Source organism: Anarhichas minor, unplaced genomic scaffold, assembly GCF_050575085.1.
Source record: "Anarhichas minor isolate MPS153535 unplaced genomic scaffold, ASM5057508v1 ptg000021l, whole genome shotgun sequence".
Lineage (NCBI taxonomy): Eukaryota > Metazoa > Chordata > Actinopteri > Perciformes > Anarhichadidae > Anarhichas > Anarhichas minor.
In genome coordinates this window covers 10,837,766-10,859,461 of record NW_027466467.1, presented here as the reverse complement: position 1 = coordinate 10,859,461, position 21,696 = coordinate 10,837,766, and the positions used below count along the sequence as shown (strand labels likewise).

Genomic DNA, 21,696 nt, shown 5'->3' with positions numbered 1-21,696 from the left:
AATTCTTTATGCAAAATACTGGGATGAATAACTATCTGCCCATGCCGACCGTGCGACCTCTCTGACACAGTGTTTGCCAACCTATAAGAGTTAAATATTTCAAAAGTAGAAGACAGTTGTAGCTAACAGGGTTTGACTAGTGTGTCATTGTATATTATAGCATATAACTTTAATTTTAAAAAATGTATTGTTATCTCACCAGTTAAGTGGTAATTTTTGGTAGTTATGCCGATTATGATTGGTCAAATTGTGAAAGGCGATTGGTAGGGTACAATTCTTGGTAGTGGCGACAGGCGAGGCCTCTGACTGATCAAACCTTGGTAGTTTTTTGGTCGCGATAGCTAACGTGATTGGCTCTCACGTGATGGATTTGCTCGGGCCCCTAAAAGGGACCATCATTTACTAACATCTTGCTGTATTGAAGAAACTAGTGTATTTGAAACTAGTGATTGAGACCACAAACTCAAGTTTTTGAAAGTACGGAAACGTAAATCCAGCTCTCTCCTTCTTCGCTCGCTCCAGACCCAGCTCTCGGGAACGAGTCTCCGACGACTCCGGGTCCCCGGCACGCCGCGCTCAAAGCCGCCGCCACCACTCCCGCGCTCCAGCCAAGATCTCCAACTGGACCGTAGTCCGCCTGCTAAGAGCATTGAAAGAAAAAGGGATTCCTCACCACCGCTCCGACAACAAAGCAAAACTGTTCCAACTCCTCACAACTTTCCAAAAGTCACGTCAAGCTAAAAACACAAACGTACCTATATCCAAAACACACTGGCGTAACGCCAACAACTGTGACGCCACCACGCACCCTCAAGCTCCGCCGTCCCACCCACAAAGTTCCGGGTTGCCAGGTTCCAGCGTGTCACCTCTCATCCTCCACTATCTCAGGCAAACTCAACCTTTCATAGCGGCAACGAGACGCCAACTCTCTCTTCCTCTCTTCAATTTCCACAGCATTCCATCCCACCTTCCAGCCTGGATTCACCAGTCTGTCCTTTTGCTGTTCCTTCACACCACCCTTCTTCTGCCCTCTACCCAGGCACCGGGTTGCCAGGTCTTCTTTCCTCTGTCCCCCTCTCTAAGCCCACGCCAAACTCCGCGACATCGGCGCACGCGTTAAAGGGACAATTCACCTAAAATCCTCAAGCCCAAAGACAGTCGTGATGGGCCGACCGATTCTTTCACAGAATACTTCCTTTGAGTTGATACCTGTTAGCCAGGCAGCAACCTCCGGTTCTGAAAATGAAGCCATTACGGATGTGCCTTTAACTCGCATTACCTATACTGGCCACCAGGGCCAGTAGTTTCAAGACGACACTCAATTATACTACAGTATATAATACATAGTATGCACGATACTAAGCTAATGCTACCATCTGTCCTCGCTCGTTCGACCAGTGCCGTCGTCGCACTACGTAACACAATCAACGCACCACGTTATTGCTCCAAGCATAACATACGACACTTCCTCGTAGCGCGTCGTTAACAGATTACAACTTAATCTCATAATTTCACCGGAGTCAAAACGACAAAAACGGGATCATCCGCAGAGCGCGTAAATGCACTATTAACCCGCCATGCAATCCGCCTCGACTCAAGTTCGTGTCAATCCGTCCTCGCTCGTTAAATCAGTGCCATCACCGCACTACGTAAGGTGGAAAGCGTATATGCTCTGATGTAGGCTTCCTCTCCTGCTGGCCTGGCAAGGTGTTTGGTGGACATGGTGTGAGGACGGTGTCTTTGAAAGTGTCTCCCTGCCGAATTTTGGGCACACGTCCATATTTGGACCTTGTGTCGTTTAATGTCTGGAGAGAACTTTGTTTAAGGTGAGCGCCACCTGTGATGAGCGGGGTCTGAGGTGGCTGTGGCTTAAACTGGGTCTGATTTTGTGTGAGCTGAGCCTTACCACGGATGGGTGGAAAGCGTATATGCTCTGATGTAGGCTTCCTCTCCTGCTGGCCTGGCAAGGTGTTTGGTGGACACGGTGTGAGGACGGTGTCTTTGAATGTGTCGTTTCGCTTTGAATTGTATTCAGCCCCCTGCTTGACTGTATCATCCGATTGTTGGATGAGGAACGTGTCAATTTTTTCATAGAGCGTTTCAAAGTTTAGTGGTGGACTTGTGGGCCGTGGTGACTTTTCTTCTTTTCTCTTTTTTCCCAATATTGTGGGTAATCTCACTGCCTCTTCCCCCTCAGCATTCGTCATACATCCGAGTTGCGCTTTACCCCATTCGTCTGCCCCAAAGATGCCTATGTGGGAGCCTGTGTTTTGCCATAGACGGAGGTAGCGGTCCAACCCCGCAGTAATTAACTTTTGACAACTGTGGTCACACAGAACACTCACCACCTCTGTAAGGTGACATTGCCAGGAGCCCAACAGAGGAGGTCGAGCCAATGACACGCACCATCCATTTGTATCCTCAAATGGCCCTTCCGTTGCTAGTTTTCTCAACCCGAATCTTTTAATGTCCCACTGACAAATCTTGCCAGTACTATCCCCAGTCAGTAATACATGTTCTTCGACGTCAGTCGACATGGTGGTAATGACGGCACCTTCCTCATCCACTGCCCTGAACTTTCCGATTAAACCTCCCTTGATGTCAACAGACCAGGCACATATGTAGCCATCTGCAGAAGTCAGCAGTGTGGCTGTGTCAGCTTCATTCTCCCTTTTCTTCAGACATTTAATAAGAAGAGGGGCTTTCACAACAGTCTTGTTCCTAGTCTGAGATTTTTTGGGATCCTTTTCATCAGACTGACTCACTATCAGGCCTTGTTCTCTTTTGCCTGCATGGAATGTTCGAGGGCTCTTACTGTCATTAATCCAGCTGAGAACATTGCCAGTGTCAGCATTCCAGATAACAATATTTCCATTGCTGGAGGCAGTAACCAGTAGGTTTTCGTAACCATCCATTGAGGAAATGTCATTTAAAAAGTCGTGCTTCAAAAATCTGTTTTCGTCTCCCTCTATATCCAGGTCATAAATGATGTTGGAGTTCCGTCCGGACACAAACACCCTATCGTTCAAGCAGACAATACCTGTCACCTCCTTTGGCAAGGTAACAGGAAGAACGGCAAGTAATACTCCGTTGTTAAAATTCCAGAGTCTCAATTTCCCATCCTGAGAAACTGTGATTAGTCTGCGCTGCGGTCCATCAAATGCAATGGCAGTGTGCCCCACATGCTTTTCTGGAGTTACCTTGAACTGTGCGGCGGCCTTTCCTGTTAAGATGTCCCACACGGTCACCACACCATCTTGGCAAACAGACACGACCTGTTTGTAAAGGCTGTGATAGAGAGCACAGCACAGGGGCTTGAAATGGGATGTACAGGAACTGTGAAAAACATCTGTTCCTCTTCCAAGATATGCTCCAATTTTGGTGTTAGCCAGGACTAACTCATTGTTGTCTGTGTTATAACACATACTGGTGATAGGGCCACCTTCCATGCCGTCAACCTGGAAGCTTTGTAAAGGCAGCATTTGTTCCTCGGACCACACACAAACATTCTTGTCCTCAGATAAAGTGACGAAAACTTTATCTTTGTAATTTAGGCTAATGTGGGTGATGGGTTTGACGTGTCCTGCAAATGACCGTGCGCACATCGTGGTCTTGTTGAGACACCACTGACGCAATAAGCCATCTTTACCACCAGTCACCAGAAACCCAGACAAATGGGAGTATTCAACACAGGTGAAAAACTTCTCATTTACAGGGCTATTAAAGACGGTTTTTGGGAATTCAGCTCTGTTGTTCTTGGTTATGTCAACAAGGACCATTGTCTCGGATGAACTACCGCAGATGGCCAATGACTCAATTGATGGAAAGTATTGGATCTGAGTGCAGATGTCATTGAAGATGGGGATTTTAAAACATTGGAAGTCTTCAGAGTTTTTTTTTAACAGGGTTGAAACATAAAGAGTTGGATAATCCTGCAGAGAAATTTTCTCGTACGCCTCTGTGCTGAATAGGCCATTTTTAATTTTGTTGGAGATCAACACATACAAAAAACCTTTCACATCCCCAATGGATAACACTGCTTTAGTGTCATTGGACCCGTAGTTTATGGCACTCAATTGGCTGTCCTCTACAATAATAGCGTGTTTTATGGAAAAGTATTTGCTGCTGTCAAAGTAGTAGAATAACACTTCCCTTTGAGTAGTGGTGATAACCACCTGATTGAGTTCTTTGATGTACGCCATGCCATTTACGTTCATTTTGGTATCATTTGAGAACGAAAACTTTTTTGTTTTGTTCAATGAAACTTGGTTTTGAATAGCACTGTCGGCTCTGGTAGACAACTGGGTGAAAGTACCATCTGAGCTGATGGAGATGTATTGACCTCTCTGGTAAGTCCTGCTGGGTCCTTCTTGAAAAGCAGATTTACATCCACCTTCCATTTCTTCTTTGTCGGGACAGAATTTGACTTGAACATTTTTAGAGTGATTCAAAGGTGTCACTTTGATAGGTTTGGGAAAGATATTATCATGTATGTAGCCTTTCGAAACATCATTTTTACATATCAGGAATTCTAATAACTCATTAAGGTCCACAGTTTGATCACAGTTTATGTCAATCTTATAGAACAAGGCAGTGAGTTCGTCATCATTGTCTGTACTGAAGATATAGTTCAGCCCTTTACGAAATTCCTCTATTGTCAGTCCTCTACCTTTATCAACTTCAGTCTGCTGAAATAACTGAACCAGTTCTGGAAATTTTGCAGCAGAAAACATTTATTTTGACTCTGTGGGTTGACTTTACGACCGTATCCTTCTCCACTGTAACTGTGTATGCTTTCAATGCTTACCAGGGTATGGTAAGAAAATATCAAAGCCAGAAAAACATCAGAGCCAAAAAGGATGTCTTTGATGACGTCATAAAGGTTCTAGAATTCCAACAGGTTGTTTACAGTCACGTGATTCCGATGCAAAATGTAACCGAGCTGAGGTCACGGAATGTCAACACATTCATGCGCATGCGCTTGTGCTTACAACACCGGTTATGCTTAAAGACGAGATGGAGGAAAGTCCGCAGTGTGCTAGTTAAGTCGATAATACGAGAAAAAACCACAACATGATGGACCTCGTCCCCATGTTACAAAGGGGAGCGATTTTTCAACTCAATTGAAAGACTTTCCTGCTATCGAGGCGGTGGATATTTAGCAACTACCCAGATAGCAGTCAGTTCTGGGCCGACTCTGGCTGACCTCCGCCAGTGTCGGCTGACTGACGGACAGATTATCTGTGTATATGCCAGAATTGGCCCAGAGGTGGATGTAGCATTACAATATGTTGGTAGTAAAGCTATTACTGGGCCAAAGGTTGTTACATAGGTCATGGCCCAATACTATGTTGTTAGTTTTTGGCCCACAACACTGACTGAATGCAACTTGCTGTGAAGTATACATGTCGTTGCTGGGCCAGAACCGATTACACCAACATCACCCGGCATTTTTTTACGCAAGGTGCAACAGGAAAGATGACATTGTTTTTAACTACAGCCTGTCCCGAATTGACGCACTCATGTCTACGTTTCACAAAATGCAATTGTCTTGTCCAACCAACTACCAGTTAAATACACATTATAAAATAGCACATCTACCTATGTTTTATTCCATTAGTTTGTATTTAGTTAATCACAGTCGTAAAAGAAAGTAAAGATTATCGTGTGAAATTCTTCGTAAGACAACAGCAAACGCCACCGCCCGTGCGGGAGACCCTTGTGATTATACCAAGCGCTCCTCAAAACCTCGCCGTGATTGGGAAACGACAGTTTGCCTTCAGTGCACAGTGAATTTCATCAGTTGTCAGTCCACTATCGGTGAGTACAAACACATTTGTTAAAAATATATATTTTATTTCCCACAGTCAAAAGGTTGTCTGTTCGTAGTGTGTGTGTCTGAACTGCAGTTTCGATCCCTATTCTTTCTCAGCTGAAATTGTGAAATTGCTAGTTAGCTAGCTGAAATAGCGGCAGCTACTCTTGCTAGCTAGCTAGCTAGCTAGTTCAGTACTTCGCTACGTACACTACCTCATTAAAACCTGCCGGTGTCATGCCAAAATGTGAGCGTCCCCTGGCCGTCGTTTGAGACACCGGTTAGCTCACGATTATTTAGTTTGCCATCGGTAAAATTCAATACTTGTGAATCAGAAATGAAGGTTAAGGCATTAAGTAAGCAGAGGGCTACTTGAATTTGGCATGACATATTATAAAACGATAACTTTTACATGATAATTACTTTATTTTCTTGGTTGAGGACATTGACAAATTTGGCGGCAAATGTACTTAAATCAAATGTAATCCTGCTGTAAGGGTGCGGGCCACATACGATGTACCGACAACGGCCCAGTAGTAAGTAACACAATGTGGGCCTGTTGTGGAAAGTTGGCGTGAGAGAGAAAGACGTTCTGCCAGTGATTGTGTGTTATGGAATAGGATTAGGGATATTTTTAACACCGATCAGTTACAGAAAATAACATACAGGTAGTTTAACTATTAATGTAAGATGATAATTTTCCAAATAGTCAGAATATTTCATTGAAAGCTGTACATGTATAGTTAAATGTGTAAAAGTGTCTAGTCAATGAACTCAGCAGGCAGGCTACAAGAATGATCGCAGGACTTTCTCATATGATTTAAAACTTCATTAAACAAATTAAGTGCACATCTGCAATTTTGGTCATACATTTTTAACTAATTTGCATATATATTGTCTTTACAGATTCCTTTGTCCTTTACGCCGACCCGGAGAGTTTGTAAACGTTTTGCTGTGTAAAGTACAAGTTGCTGAGTCACTGGACCTGAGGACCCGATTGCGGACCGAGACAGACTGTTGGTGTGTTCCTGGTGAGGATTTCACCGCCGTGGCCGTCACCTCCGCTGTCGGCGTGGTTTTTTGGACGACATACTGTTTTTTCTCAAGGACTGACATTGAATTGTGATTTTGGATTTTCTGTGTAACTGTTTCTGCTGAGGACGAGGATTCGGGAGGCAGCACTGCACCCGAGCTACACGGGCCTGCAACGTGTTCTTATTGTAATGTGAGTGAGTGTGTGTGGGCCCATGAGTGTTTTAAAGTCAATTTGAGTATTCTGTCATACTGTAAGGTGTTATTGTCGTTTTGTTTTGTTTTTCTTGTCCCCGGAAAGGGTAATTATTATTTGAACATTTTCAAAAGCTGTCAGTAAACTTGTATTTATTTTTTCATCCCAATCAGTTGTCTGTGGTCAGTTATTTAATTATTGCTAAGTTTGACAGTTTCTTTGTTATTCGGTGGGTAATATAAATTCACAATAATCAGGTAAACCTTCGTGGTAACTACCTTAGGAGTTCAGAACCCAAACACCCCATCATTCCAGTGTAGGTCTACTCTCTATACAGTGTTGGGGTGCTACATAAAATGGGTGCAACATATTTGTGTACCTATTAGGGGTAATTTGTGTTGCACTATCCTCTGTTCCTCAATGTGTTTTTGCTTTTTCTTTAGTCTGTCTTTGTGAAAAGCTGAAATATGATACTTGGTATTTTGGTATTTTCTTTATATTTGAAGCAAGATGCAATCTACAATGTATTAGCACTTGCTAATGTTTTTGTGTGAATATAAACACATCATGGCAACATTTTAGCATTTAAAAACTGCAGCTCAGCGAAATTGTATTAATATTATTAATTTACAGAAAAAACGAGTATCACGTTTCAGCTTTTAAGACACATGATGAAAGAAATGCAAAAATACCCTGTGGAACAGAGGTTAGCCCAGAGGTGGGGTGGGATTTTAGGTCTCCATGGCAACAAGACAACCCATAATGCAGTACATAGGCCAGGTCTGGGCCAGCAGCACGTTCGTAATCTGATATCAGTATGTGGGCCAGAGCTGGGCCAAAGCTGGGGTTAATTATAAAAAGTTAGAATGTTGTAGTATCTGGGCCAGAACTGGGCCACAGCATTTTACAATATGTTTAAACGCATCGGGCCAGGTCAGGCCCACTTAAGTTTCATCTGACAGTCATGCTGTATATTGGCCAGTTTCGGGCCGAGGACCCGGGCGTATACTGGGCCAGAAGAAACGCAATCATGTGGCCCAACAATGGGCCGGATGAATTTTGCTATCAGTATACTGACAGAAATCAAGAATGGCTGCAGAGGAACAGTTGGATCGCACGTCTCAAGCTGATTGTTGTGCTGTTGTGTGTTTGCAAATATACTGGCTGAAGACTTTGTTTTTGTTAAAACATCATGACCTGGCTCAGTGTTTGTGGTTTACCTCAGACACTACTAACTGATCCCGTCATTGTTATTGTGAGCTTATTACTTATACTCATACTCACTGTCTAAGGGAAGATCGTTAGTGTTCGAACTGACTGCAAAGACACATTTTGAGTCTTACTCAAATAAATAAATGTACTTAGTTACTGTCCACCCAAACTAAGGACCTTATGTGATGATGAAGCAAACAAATAATGTCACAAATAGGACGATTATTATGTATCTACATAGTTTGAGTTCAGATAATCCTCTCTTGGGTAGATATTAAAAGCTGTACATTTAAATAAAATGTACTAAATAATATTAATTTAAAAAAATAGGAAGAATATGATGAAGAAGATATCAACATAGAAACGTCTGTTGTATTTTGTTTAAGATAGCACGTTTCCTGAAGCGAGGATCCATCTAGATTAAAAAATGAAAATATAAAGAAAAGAGAGCAACAGATGTAAATAACACAGCTGTGAGAGATTAGACGGACAAAACATTTGGTAACACATTACTTAAGGAAGCTGTACTATCAGTTATATTCAGTCAGGATCACCTGGTAATATTGATTTTATATTATGCCCTGTCTGTGCATATTTTTCCAACAGGCTCAAAATGTCAGATAACATCCCAGAATCACTATGAGTCGAAGTAAAGCATCGACAAGCATATTAAACACAGTTTATGTCCCACCAGGGACCAGTGGTGGAAGAAGTTATTTGTATATTTTACTTAATTAAAAATACACCACTACAAACAGAATCTCACTTAAGTAGAAAAACAAAAGCATTAGCAGCAAAATGTATTTAAAGTATCAAAAGTGAATGACCAGAATGACCCATGTCAATGTGACATCATGGATTATTATTACATTATGCATTACTTGGGTGCAGTGTATTGCAAATGTAAGGTTACTTACATTACTATGAATAGTAGAAAATACAAATTGAAGATATATATGAACAAATACAAATGCAGATTGTACACTAACATAGCCAGTTACTTACAGCCCAGAAATAGATTAATAAAACGTATATAAACAGTGCAAGAATAAAGATTACTGTGGAAAAGATCAAATACAAATAGAGGATAAATATATACACAAATACAAACTGTGTAAAAGCTAATGTAGCCAGTAACTGACTGGCAGTCCTGCAGTCTGATGATAGAATGCAGGTGAAGTTCATCATTCATTACAGTATAAGTATACGTATGATTACCCCTTAGCGTTAGCTAGCTAATGTCATCAACAGGCAGGTCATTTTGTCACATATGTTACCGTTAAATTGACTTGGCATTAGTCACGTTAGGCTTAATTCTTACTTCCGCCATGCCGCGGTAAGAGGAAGGAACCCCCAGCCGTGTTCCTCATCCACCGCACAGCTCAGTGAGCTCGAAGACGCCGATTGGTCAATTCTTGGTTAGTTCTTGGGTGCGCTACGAGCGATGATTGGCCACAGCGGACATTTCTTGGTTGATTTGTGGTTACAGACGTAAAGGTGATTGGCTTTCACAACCAAGAATTGGCTCGGCTCACGGGTGGCTGGGATTGGTGATCGATAATCCCTTTATTTTGCCTCCCGGGTTCCGTCCTGACAGAGTGTCCACAGATTCAGTTGTTGTCACAAGCGGCCTAGTTTCTATCGGAGTCGCTGGTGAACATATCAGCCTGCCATAGCTTACCCGAGCACATTAATAAACACGATGGGAGAGCGGGCCTGCGCCAATTTTCTTTCTTACACATTTCCATTTAGAGCCTGGAGTGTCCCTCCGGAAAACAATTAACAGGGAACAAGCCAGAAAAAAACATTTAAGGAAAGTAAACTCTACCACCAACCCTGTGCCCATGTTATCACTAGAGGGCGCCACAGATGTATTTATTGTTTGCTGTAGAGCCTTAAAACGTTTCTTTGTTGCATTAAAATGCCACATAATCTCACAACATTTGGAGCTAGAGGATTTGTTGTTTGAGAAAGTTTTGTTTTTAATGAATTCACACGCAGACCAAAATGCACACACTCTTTTCTTTGCTCCTTCTGCACTCATTTCAAAGGTCAGAGGCAGATTACTGAATGAGATGCTGGTGTGTGAATGGGCTGATCCACTGATCGCAGGTATTCTAGCTGGAGGAGGGAGCAAGGGCCACAGAGAGCAGAGACATTACCAATTGCCCGGGACTATTTTGTTGTATGTCACCTTTGTTTAAACTGATTTACTGTGGTGGAAGTATGTGCATGGAGTGAAAGCCCTGCAGTTTTTTTTTTTTTTTCGTGATTTTATCCTTCAGCAGCATAGCGCGTCCGGTTCGCCTCTCTGACCCACAGTCGTCCCATCTCTGTCGGATCATGTGGATTATATTTGCGTTTATTCTGGCAGCGGCGGGTCCTGATGGGAGCTGGGGATGTCAGCTTCCCCGCGACTGGAGACAGCAGACAGAAGCGTGCCGTGCCGAGTTGGCACAGATCATAGTATTTGCCAAGGTGTTAGCACTGCACAAGGAGTTTTACAATGTGTATGATAACTACCTGCCCGTCCAGCCGTCCGACACAGAGCTGCTTTTCTCCGCCGAGATTGAGCTGCTGTGCGACCAGGCGTGGGGCAGCATGCTGGAGGTCCCCGCCGGCTCCAGGTTTAATGTCACCGGCCTGGGCTACTTCACCTGCTTCTCATACAGTGTCACCAAAAACAATAACTACTACTTCTTTCTAAGGTGAGAATCCCGGATGTTCTCTTTTGTTTTGATCAATCATTTCCTGTCTCAGATGCATTCATTTGTTTCACCTGGTGCAGAATGACATATGTAAAACTAACTTTTTTTAAAGATTAATTCCCTACAAAAAACGCTGTTCATTTAGGCTAGTTAAATTAGGATAAGGTTTCAAGAATATGAATATAATCTCATAGGCTGAACGTTATGTAATTTATGCCCAAAGACAACATGACATGGATGACCCTCTTGCACCCTCTTTTCCAACCCGTGTTTGTCTTTGCTATTCCATATTTTATGTTTAAGACAAAAGATAACGGTTGAAAATGTTGCAGAACTGTCTCTGGGTGTTTGAGAGTCAGGCATCAGCTTTGTAAAGACAGTTACTCAGCCAGCAAAGATGATAGTACTTCTTATTGGAATGCATTACCATGAATTGCAAAAAGTGAATTATTTGATAATGACTGATTGTGAAAGGAAACTACATACAATATTTAAATCTCTATAAAAACGCTGTAAACGATGTGGTGTTAAGTTCTCCCTGGCAATACTAAATGATGATTTTGCAAACAAATGTACACACGTGCACATACACCATCAGTCCCTCCAGCACACTAGAACTATCCAGTGATTAGTTGAGTCAACTTATGCATCCAATCAGATGCATCCTTTATTTTTAGAATTTGAATTGCAAGAATGGCCTTGTTGCTGTTATTCAATAGTGAACAGTTGAAAGAAGACAGAAAATAAGGAGAGAGAGAGAGGGAGAATGTCACTGATCGAACTGAGTTGATGTTACCATCACAGTATATCGTGTGTCTTAACCAATAGTCCATCAAGACACCTTGGTAATGTATCCATCAACTCCTCCTGGCCTCAATGAAAACCAGCAGCTCTTCAGACCAGTGCAGAGATCTGTCATGGAAGTAAGGACTCTCTGGGGATTCAATCAAACGTCCGCCAGTAAGGAAACATTCAGCAGTCAAAAGTGGAAGATTGGAACCATCCTCACATGTTCTCTTTTAATCAGCATCTGTCCATGTGATACCATATTGATTTCAGGTTAATAACATATTTAATAGCCTGCCAAGCGTTCCACTCAGATAAAAAAAAAAAAAGTATGTGGCAGGTTGATTCTTAAGTGTCTGTGTTGGACAGAAACAACACTGTTGCTCAGGAAACGTTGCATTCCTGCCAGTGTAATTACAGAGCCAGACATTTCCCAAAAGCTTGAAGGTAAACCCGGTCGGTATAGGACCACCTTTTGTCCTGCTGAAACACACCAGGTTGCCGCTCGATGAAGGAAACGTGTGCTGACAGGCCTTACCGATATTTCTCTATACTCTCTGCGTTTTCTCTCAAACAGATGAAGCGTTAGATATTCAGAGTGGGGCACTGAAAAGCATTCATGAAGTTTAATGTTTGGGCTGTCCCACATGAGGGTCTGCAGCAGGACCAACTTTAATAATATTCTTTATAGCATATGTCACACTTCATATGAACAGAATTACACTCACACTGTGTGATCGTGTATTGTCTGATGACGGCTAAGATACTTTTAAGACGATATCACTGGCTTTAGTTAAGTACACCTCCAGGGATGACTTAACGGTCCCCTGTTGTGATGGTATCCGGACGTTATCCCCATAATCAGCCAGAGCGACCACCATCGGAAAATTTCCTGAAGCTAAAGTCACAACACAGTTGTGTTTAAGTGCAGAACCAAGGATGATTAAGAAGCAATGATTGGGCCAGTAAACCAAAGCAGTGATCTCTTGCTGGTTACCAGGGATATAATGGAGAGAGCAATTCCAAAAAACCCTCATGCTCATTTTCCTTTCCAGTAGACTTTAGCCCACAAGCACGTAGACCTATGGGAGACCTGGTTCAGATGGGTATTAAATACAGTTTGTGTCCAACAGGAAGTTTTTACACATCAGTTTCTGTTCGGATTCAATAAACGGGATATAACATATTTCTAGTGTGTTGCAGGAATAGTGTATTTTGAAGGCCAAACTGGAAGTTAGCATCGCACTGGTTTTCTCGACCAAAAGTCAAAGGGATTTTTCCAATAGATTTTGGATTTTTCTGCAGAAAATAAGCTCTTTTGTAAACACACGTGATAATCCTCACAAATAAACACAACTTTTAGGATTTTTGAAGCCTGAATGCAATCGCCAGAAGAAAAAAGGTAATATGAGGATACAAACAAACGACAGCATGAGCATGAGTAAACACAAAGAGGAAGTAAAGGCAGACTAGATGGAGTGATGACGTTTGGTTTTCTCATTAAGCCACCTAGCAACTGCCTTTTTAAAAAACACTAAAAAGCTTCCAAATTAATGAGAGGGTTATTTGTTGAGGTATTTTATGTCGTAGAACAAACTAAATCTCTTAAGCTTGTGTTAACTACATACCTTATTTCAGGCATCTAAACAAAAACACATAAAAAACAACACCCATTGACTTTGATACGAGGGAACCCGGAAGTGCAAAAATATATGCAATATATAAGTGCAATATTTTTTTTTACAAGGATGCCGATGGCATAAGCCGCCCTACTCTGCCTCTGATTGGCTTCCCCAGATATTCCAACCCCTACCAATTTCACTCTTCCTTACTATACATGGGAATGATATCAATCTTCTCATCTACGTCTTGAAAAAAGCAAATGAAAGTATTTCCTTAAATATCTGAACATTTATTCTTTCAAATTTTCATTGAGCTACTGGTATTGAACCTTGTAGAGATGTATCACTATTCAGATTAGAACATTTTAAGAAATTAGATATAACAATTTATCTTCGCATGTAGCATTCTCGCTAATGTGAGATTCTCCGTCAAAAACCTAAAATGGATCAGTGTGGAGTTTAATAGGAGTGTTGTTGTGGCTGCTCCGCAGTCTCAGACGCTGTACGAGCAAGCCAAAACTAAAAAGTTCTCATCGCTGTCTCCAGTGAATGCCTATTTCCTGTTGTAAAAGCCCCAACAACACTTATCTCAGACCAGAATAGTCTTGCCAATCAATCATGAGCATAAGCTCCCAGGACAGGACAAATCTGAGGCTAGCTTGGAGAAAAATGCAGCTCTGGATCTCCCTCAGGACTTTTAAATAACATAGACATATAAGTTTTAGGTCACGATTATTTTTCAGTTATGTTTACATCAAGTTCCTCTGGATCCACAATTCCTTCTGACCTCCTGGTCACTGTGCTTACAACTGACCCTTGACCTCTTCTGTTGAAGCAAAACATCAGCTTTCTTTGTGCTCTCTCAACATGCACACACACCCACACAAACACCCACAAACACACGGTCACTGAGGGACAGCCAAACTTTTGATGTCCCTCGAGGGATGCGAGATGAAATCCAGATGCATGGAAACACGCTGCTTCAGGACTTCCTCCCTCACACACTTCATGTCGTAGGAGAAGATATGAAACATGCACAGTAAACCCCTTTGGCTTGTAGTTTGCTGGCTTGAATCATCCACATAATGGTTGAATTTGCATAAAAATATACCAAGGACTGTAAACAGTTCTGTATATAGTTCACTTTTCTCTTTTTTTACTATGGACATATGTCTGTCAACTTTATATCAACTTTATAGGATGAATAGGTAAAACCTTTTAGTTTGCTTCAATTTGAAATCCTGATGACATGAAGATTAAGTACAACATATTCTCGTTGCTCACGACTTTTGTCTATGTGCATCTGCTTCTGTTTTTACACATGGACAACATTTTACCATATGTTCATTTTTGCCTTTGTTCTCCACTACATGAATACAATCCTCCTTTTCTTCCATGCAGGATGGATGAGAACTACAATATTATCCCTCATGGAGTGAACTTCCAGGACCCCATTTTCCCTGACACCGCGGAGAACCACCGGGCATTTGCCAGCCTTTTCCAGTTTGCCAACTGCACGTCTGGTACCCAGGTCCACACCTATGCCCCGGAGTGGGAGGCTCAGGAGGACAGCCGGGTATGTAGCCCATTGGAATCACCACCACAAACTAGCTCCGAGTGTTGTTTGAGATAGTAATAAGGACATCTACTTTGAATCAGTTTCTGCGGATTTATGGTGACTACACAAATGGTTTGGGAAAAAGAGTGGAGTGAGCCACAATAGCCCAAAGTACTGTGGCGCACACATAAAAGGATTCAATATTACATCCTGTTGTTTTCAAAGGAATACCATGAAGCTGGCAATTTAGATATGTTCTAAATGCATGGTAGACCAAACACACATTTTCTGAGGTTTTGGCTAAGCAAAGAACTCACTATGTTTAAAGGATAAATCTCCTTTAAACAACATTGTATACCAGCTCTTTGGCAAACCATTTTGTTGTTTAATGGAGTATTTTCTTATGCCCAAAGACGGCAGCTCTAATGAAGAAGTGAGGGACATCACGTGGTGACATATCCAGTACAACTACAATGATCTTTGATAACTCACAAAACACTAAAGTCAGGTTTTGGTATCAGTCCATCAGAATCAAATACCAAGTGCTGTTTTACGTGGATTAAGCAACAATTAAGCAAGTTTAAATTCATCACAGATTAAACAGTAACGTTTGTAAAACAGAACACAAGCGTAGCTACAAGATGTGATGAATATTAAGGAGAGAGGATGACATAGATTACTTTTCCTCGGACTGGAAAAAACAACTCTCCACTTCTTCAATTTAGATAATCAATGCAACACATTACATATCCATCCTCTGAGGATTACTGAAAAGAATTTATGGAAACAAAGAAAATCACTAACTAAAGTAAAACCAGAGAAAGTGGATACATCATACAAGTTAATGAATCATAAAATAGCTCCTGGAGTACACAGGACAATGCAGATAGACGACTTTTTGCTTATGGCAAAATTACCTGAATTAACCAGCTCCACTGTTTAATAAATTTTTAATAAAAAGCTAATTTTTACCAAAACACCGTTGGCAAACACTAACACCTGGTGCTCCTTGACTCTTAAGTTTCTTGCATCTCGTCCAAGAGTCAATGTGTCAGTATATACATGGTTTCAAGTCACTCAACACTGCTTTATCCTCTTTAATGAATCTAAACCTTTGGCCTAATCCGACTGATTTAGGTCAGTCTTCTGTCTGTTTCCAATCATTTACTGACTCATGAAAGCAGAAAATCCGCCATGTGTGAAGAGAATGAAAACATGGTTTGTATTTCTACTAACTGCAAACTTTTGGGTCAGGCCTGTGATTATAATTACAGAGCAACATTTAGATAGCATTGCTGCTTTCTTACATAGTTCCCGTGATTAGATTTCCTCCTCGCAAAATAATAACAGACTTTGTTTTTACAAGAATTGTGCAACCATTGTTTAGACAACTGACCTAAGCTCTCATCAAAACAGATAATGCCATACGCATCACGTGTCATCCAAAGTAAATCAGACTGCATTTAGTCTTCTTGATGCTTAACGCCAAATACTATCAGCAATAAAAACATAATTTCAACCATTTTCCCACACTAATGCAGGTATAATGCAGGGTTTGTAGCCCTTTGAAGGGCTACAAACATTGTCCTGACCTGATGGCTGGATATCAAGGCAAAACTGTTCGCTGCCCCCACTGTAACGACAAGGTTGGCGGTTCGATCCCCGGCTGCTACTATTCGCATGCCAAAGTGTCCTTGAGCAAGACAAGGTCGCTTCTCAGCAGCCCACTGCTCCTAAAATATGCTTAGGATGGGTAAAATGCAGAGGCCAGGTTTTATGTATGATGATTGTAACAAAAAAAGTTTAAAATTTCAGCTTCAGTTAACATGGTCCAACTAGAAAATGTGTCAGTTTTTCCTCTGATGTCAATCATGGCTTCCCTGAGAGGGCACTTAGAGAGGCTTCGGTCTTGCATAAAATACAAACCCTTTTGTTTCGTCCATGTTGCAGTTGAGTTTGGATGATATCAGACTAGATGAAACAACAAATTGTCACCCCCAACTCGTCAAATACTGACGTTGGCCCTAAGCTTCAACCTATGATGCTCTAGGTACCACTCTAGCATCAGTTTCACCTGAACCTCCTCCCTATGCAAACTTTATCACTCTGTATTCTGTGTAACGTAACCCTCCCGTCATAACTACGGCCACATAGCGTGAGTTTGATGCCTGAGACCACTGACCAATTTGACAAGTTGGGGGTGAGAATGGGACGATCTCTAATTCCGTTCTATCAACCACTAAGATATAACAGTTCTCTTTTCATACACTGCTCCTAATTATTACATTAGCCTATATCAGTAGTGCAAATAATACAAAATGTATTTTGTTTATGAGGTCCAGAGGTATACCTCCTTTCACACTCTTTAATATTGAGAAAAAGCAAATATCTTGACAAATTTACATTTAAATGTCACATCAAAAATCTTGTTGGTAAACTGTAACAGAAGCTTAACGTTTTGTACAGAAACATAAAAACAATGCTTCCCCATAAGTTGTATGAAGCATTATGGAGATATGATTCATATATATATATATATATATATGACTGTGTTCATCGATATTTCTTAGACTATTTTAAAACTATCACTCTTCAGTTTATGACCAGAGGCAATTTAAATACTGACTGCTGCATTGCATATGATAAATAAGATCCCTTTTCTTCCCTGACTGAGAGATGTAATAACCTCTGGTCTACATTTATCTACAAAACACTTGTTGGAGACTCGCTATGTCATATCTCATCTTTGCTGCTCTGGAACTCTGGCCCGTACTTAACCTGCCCTAATGATTGATTAATGCTTATGAAACAATACATCAGAACTAATGTAGGAGAGAGTGCTTTTCCTGTAAGTGCTGTGGTCTACATATATAACTGCTTTAATTGAGCCTGATACGTCTGCTTTATCGTCTACTAACTGTAATTAGCTTCTTTATCAAGCTCTATCCCAGACATGTGGTGCAAGAAAGTGTTTATTATTACCTCTACATTACACAAGGGTATAATACAACAACTGTACCTTTCTTGTCTCCTGGCTTAAAGTGTCACATTGATAAAACATAAAAGCATATCATGAACAAAATCTGTCTTCCACACAGAGGCAGGTTTGTATTGTATGTGTCTCAGTCTTGACTCCAGACTTTTTCAAGGACAATTAGCAAAGTATTTGTCCACACTGCAGCTTAGCCTGAAACACTTTAATCCTTGACATACGAACCGACTGAAGGCGTTTTGTGTTTGAGTGAAAGTTAAACCTGGGTGCACAGAAAGACAGTGATGTGCCATTTGACACCTCCTGCTTTACAAAACTTGATTGTTCTGCTCATGAACGTCATCTTTTGCACTATAAAGTTTCATACCCCTTTCAAATCCCTTACGGGACATAAGTAAGAGCACATGGGAAATATCCGCAGCGAATACTACAGCAGGTAATGCACTAAGCAGGGATGTGGGCCGGCAGCCAGCCGCACATTTTTAACATTTCCTCAAAAGCCTCAGCGGTTGTTATCTGATGGCAGGGAATATACATCAGCGTTTCACACTGGTCCCATTTGGAATCATTAGGATCTGTGGAGGAAATCCACACTCAGGCAGACAGGCATGCAGTCAGAGGCAGCTGGAGCTCATTTTGTCACCGAGGAAAAGGTCCGGCCCTTTGGATCCTCTGTCACAGGTTTGCAGGCATGTTGGGTTTCATCTCGCAGTGATGTACTGCTGAAACAGAGGGAGCATCTTGTGCAACCATTTTAGCTCAAAGTCCTCTTGGACCCTACCTGAATCAACATTGTGTGTTTTCTTTGGCTTATGTAAATTGGCTGGTACATAAAGATTAGGGCATGCAGTATGGTAACACTTAAAGTGTTTCTATGAATTACCCCATGGCAAGAAAGGTATGATTTCAAACATACTTAATAATTCATCTCCTCTCCTTTTTCACTTCCCTTTTCTTTTTCTTTTTAGGCTCCAAGCAGTCAAAATCTTTCTTTTACTTTCTTTAACTCACTCATACACAAACAATGCTAAAAGACTTACGAGCTGTTGGCACCATGGTTGTCTGCACAAAGAGCATGCCAGATGTGTTCTCTCATATGACTTATCTGAAAGAAATCCAGCATAAAAATGAATAGTATTATCTGTCAGGTGCTGCATCATAAATGTGTCATAAACATACTAAATCTGACACTATCATTTAGTTATGGGATAAGTATATGATTTAATTGAAAAGGAAGAGCGAGATGAAAATCTGTTGGATATCTCACAGTACATAATCTGATACTGGCCTTCCTCGAACAAGTAACCTGAAAGTAATTGATCAATGATTTGACAGTTCAGTGTTCAAATGAGTCACAGTTAATCGCGTTTGACCACAGTCCGCTTATTCAAATACCCCTCTCACTTTCCCTCATATTTCAGTTGTTGTGCTCCGCGGTGCAGAAGGCTCTGTTTGAGGAGGAGGAGAGGGTCTGGACTCTCTCCCAGAAGGTGCGCTCCTTGGAGAAAACCAATGACCACCTGAGGGAAAAGGTGAAGACCATGAAACGTCTGCTACGCCAGGCCCAACGAGAGACAACGAAGGAGCAGCAGACCCTCAGCCTCAAACAGCTCTACGAGTCAAAGACGCCCCAAACTCACCCCGATCAGGACACTGCCCTGGACCAGAGGAATCAGCGCCTGAAAAAGGTCCCCTCCAGGACGCTAAAAAACTAGACTACAAATAACAGTGCTGGCCAATTTAGAGTAACACAATGTAATTACATTCTCCATGTCTTCAACCCAATTAAAATACTTATTTACGGATACACAGGGCTTTCACTTAGTCACCTAGTTTGTGTTCCCAGATGAACTAAAGGGAAGGATTAATGGAGATAAAGGATTTAAATGGTTCCACAGGGGTAAGAGATCTCCATCCTGATCTCCTCAACTCTTGTTTCACCCCATTATGATTGGTTTCTCTGAATAACTTTTACCTTTGTCTTTTGTTAGCTTAATTCTGGACAGAGCTCTCAGCTGGCGGATGCACTGTTGAACAATATGTGGACAATGTTAAAGCATTGCACATTTAATATCTTGTTTCTTTCTGTGCTGGACACATTGTGCATTGCATGAATATTAGAATTAGTTTGTTACTTGAAATACTATCATCAAAATTCTCCAAATCAACCTGCGTCTTTTGTGGGTCAACTCTTGGACATGAAGGGATATGAACATATGAACATGTCTCGTCTTTCTCATAATGTTTCGACTGTGTAAATGAGCGTATAATTAGCAGTGCCAACGTTTACAAAGCTGCAAGACCGAACATTATGTTAAATCAGTATTTTCTACCTTTGCCTGCTTTTCATTTACTTGTATCTATTGATACCCAAAAACTATGATCCTTTAAAATCAGTGAATTGTTTCCCAAGAGTGCCTTCCCCCCAACCCCCACCCACCCCACCCCACCCCAACGTCTACCTTTATATAAGTATGTTCAAACACATTGTACTGAATGAAAGTGTAATTTTTGTATTTGAAAACAGAGTGCTGAGCATTCATTAAGTCCAGCCAGTGAGCCTGGCATGGTACAGGATTGGCTTTTTCTGTGTCAGAAATTAAAGTTTTGCATTTGTTATATTTTATGTATTTGCTTTTATTACAATTGTTGCTTTCCCGAAACTACATATGGTTTGCTTTGCCAATGGCATACTCATTTGTTTAACAGCTACTATATTGTTTAATTACAAATAAATTAATACAAATTTACCAAGCTTCTCATGTGGTTGTTTTTAGTCATCACAGTTGATGTCGTCTTCATAACATGCATTTCAATCAGGGGAGACCAGTTAGATGAAGAAAAGATAATAGTTTATTATTTACAGATGATATGTGATGATCAAGTCTGTAGAGTCTTTGGCGCTTGGACTCTAGAGGGAGATTTGTAATCGAGGGGCGTCTGCCCTGAGCAGCAGCAAGATAAATCCCCCCGTGGAGTCCAGACACTGGTGGTGGTAGTGGTGGCTGATGAGGCTGATAGAATGATGAGTAGATGAAGCTGATGGATCTGCGAAGATTGTGCGGAGATGGGGAGGTGGAGTGAGCATGCATGAGGAGTGAATGGCAGATGTATGAGAAATAAACTACGGGCTTAGGCATGCAAGAGTCTTCCTGACTGAACTTACGCTAGAGCTTCATATGCACTGTATGTTACTTTTCACTATTTTCCTTATTCACTATTTTGGTATAACATACATCCACAGATTAGAGCCTCCTCCAGTCATTATGACATCTAATTTAATTAAGCTATCAATTTATAAATAAAGCAATAAAAGACAATATTGTGTAAAGTTGTTGAAGTAGTTTCCTGTGCACAACCGGGATCCCACAGTGGGAAAAGGGATGAAACTCAATCTAGAAATGTCGATTGTAGTCTGGGTGTTTTCTTCTTACTTCTTTTTTTATGCTTGTATGGTTTGCCTCATTGACTTTTCCAGATCAGCTACAGTTTCACATAACAATTTGGACCAGTTTCTTGGCTGAGTTTTTTAATAAACGTGTCTAGCCAAACACCAGAACAAAATGAATTCAACTAAAAGTTTCTAACATCAATTGTAACGTTTCCTGCTTTCCATGTATTCAAGTCAGAAATGATATACATGCTTTTTGGCATGCACAGTGTGTTTAGTGTGATTCAGTAAATCAAGTTCTCAAAGAAGTGCTGCAAATTTAATAGCAACATGAATCCTGAAGATGAATTGGCCCTATTTTGACCTCTTCTTCTTAAGCTTTTG

The 21,696-nt window shown here is 41.2% G+C and overlaps 2 protein-coding genes and 1 long non-coding RNA gene across 3 annotated transcripts; 2 read left to right on the top strand and 1 right to left on the bottom strand.

Moving 5' to 3' along the window:
• Positions 1-1,637: 1,637 nt before the first annotated feature.
• Positions 1,638-5,337, bottom strand: LOC142955023 (WD repeat-containing protein on Y chromosome-like). The gene is given in 2 exon segments (XM_076096404.1): positions 1,638-4,778; positions 5,329-5,337. Coding segments are annotated over 2 exon segments (3,150 nt in total).
• A 423-nt stretch (positions 5,338-5,760) lies between these two features.
• LOC142954554 (uncharacterized) lies at positions 5,761-7,212 on the top strand. The gene is made up of 2 exons (XR_012955733.1): positions 5,761-5,820; positions 6,722-7,212. It is a non-coding gene; the product is annotated as an uncharacterized LOC142954554 (long non-coding RNA).
• A 2,951-nt stretch (positions 7,213-10,163) lies between these two features.
• On the top strand, positions 10,164-19,647 carry ccdc3b (coiled-coil domain containing 3b). The gene is given in 4 exon segments (XM_076096318.1): positions 10,164-10,963; positions 14,773-14,947; positions 19,343-19,595; positions 19,598-19,647. Coding segments are annotated over 4 exon segments (843 nt in total). The 5' UTR covers positions 10,164-10,598.
• The last annotated feature ends 2,049 nt before the right edge of the window (positions 19,648-21,696 follow it).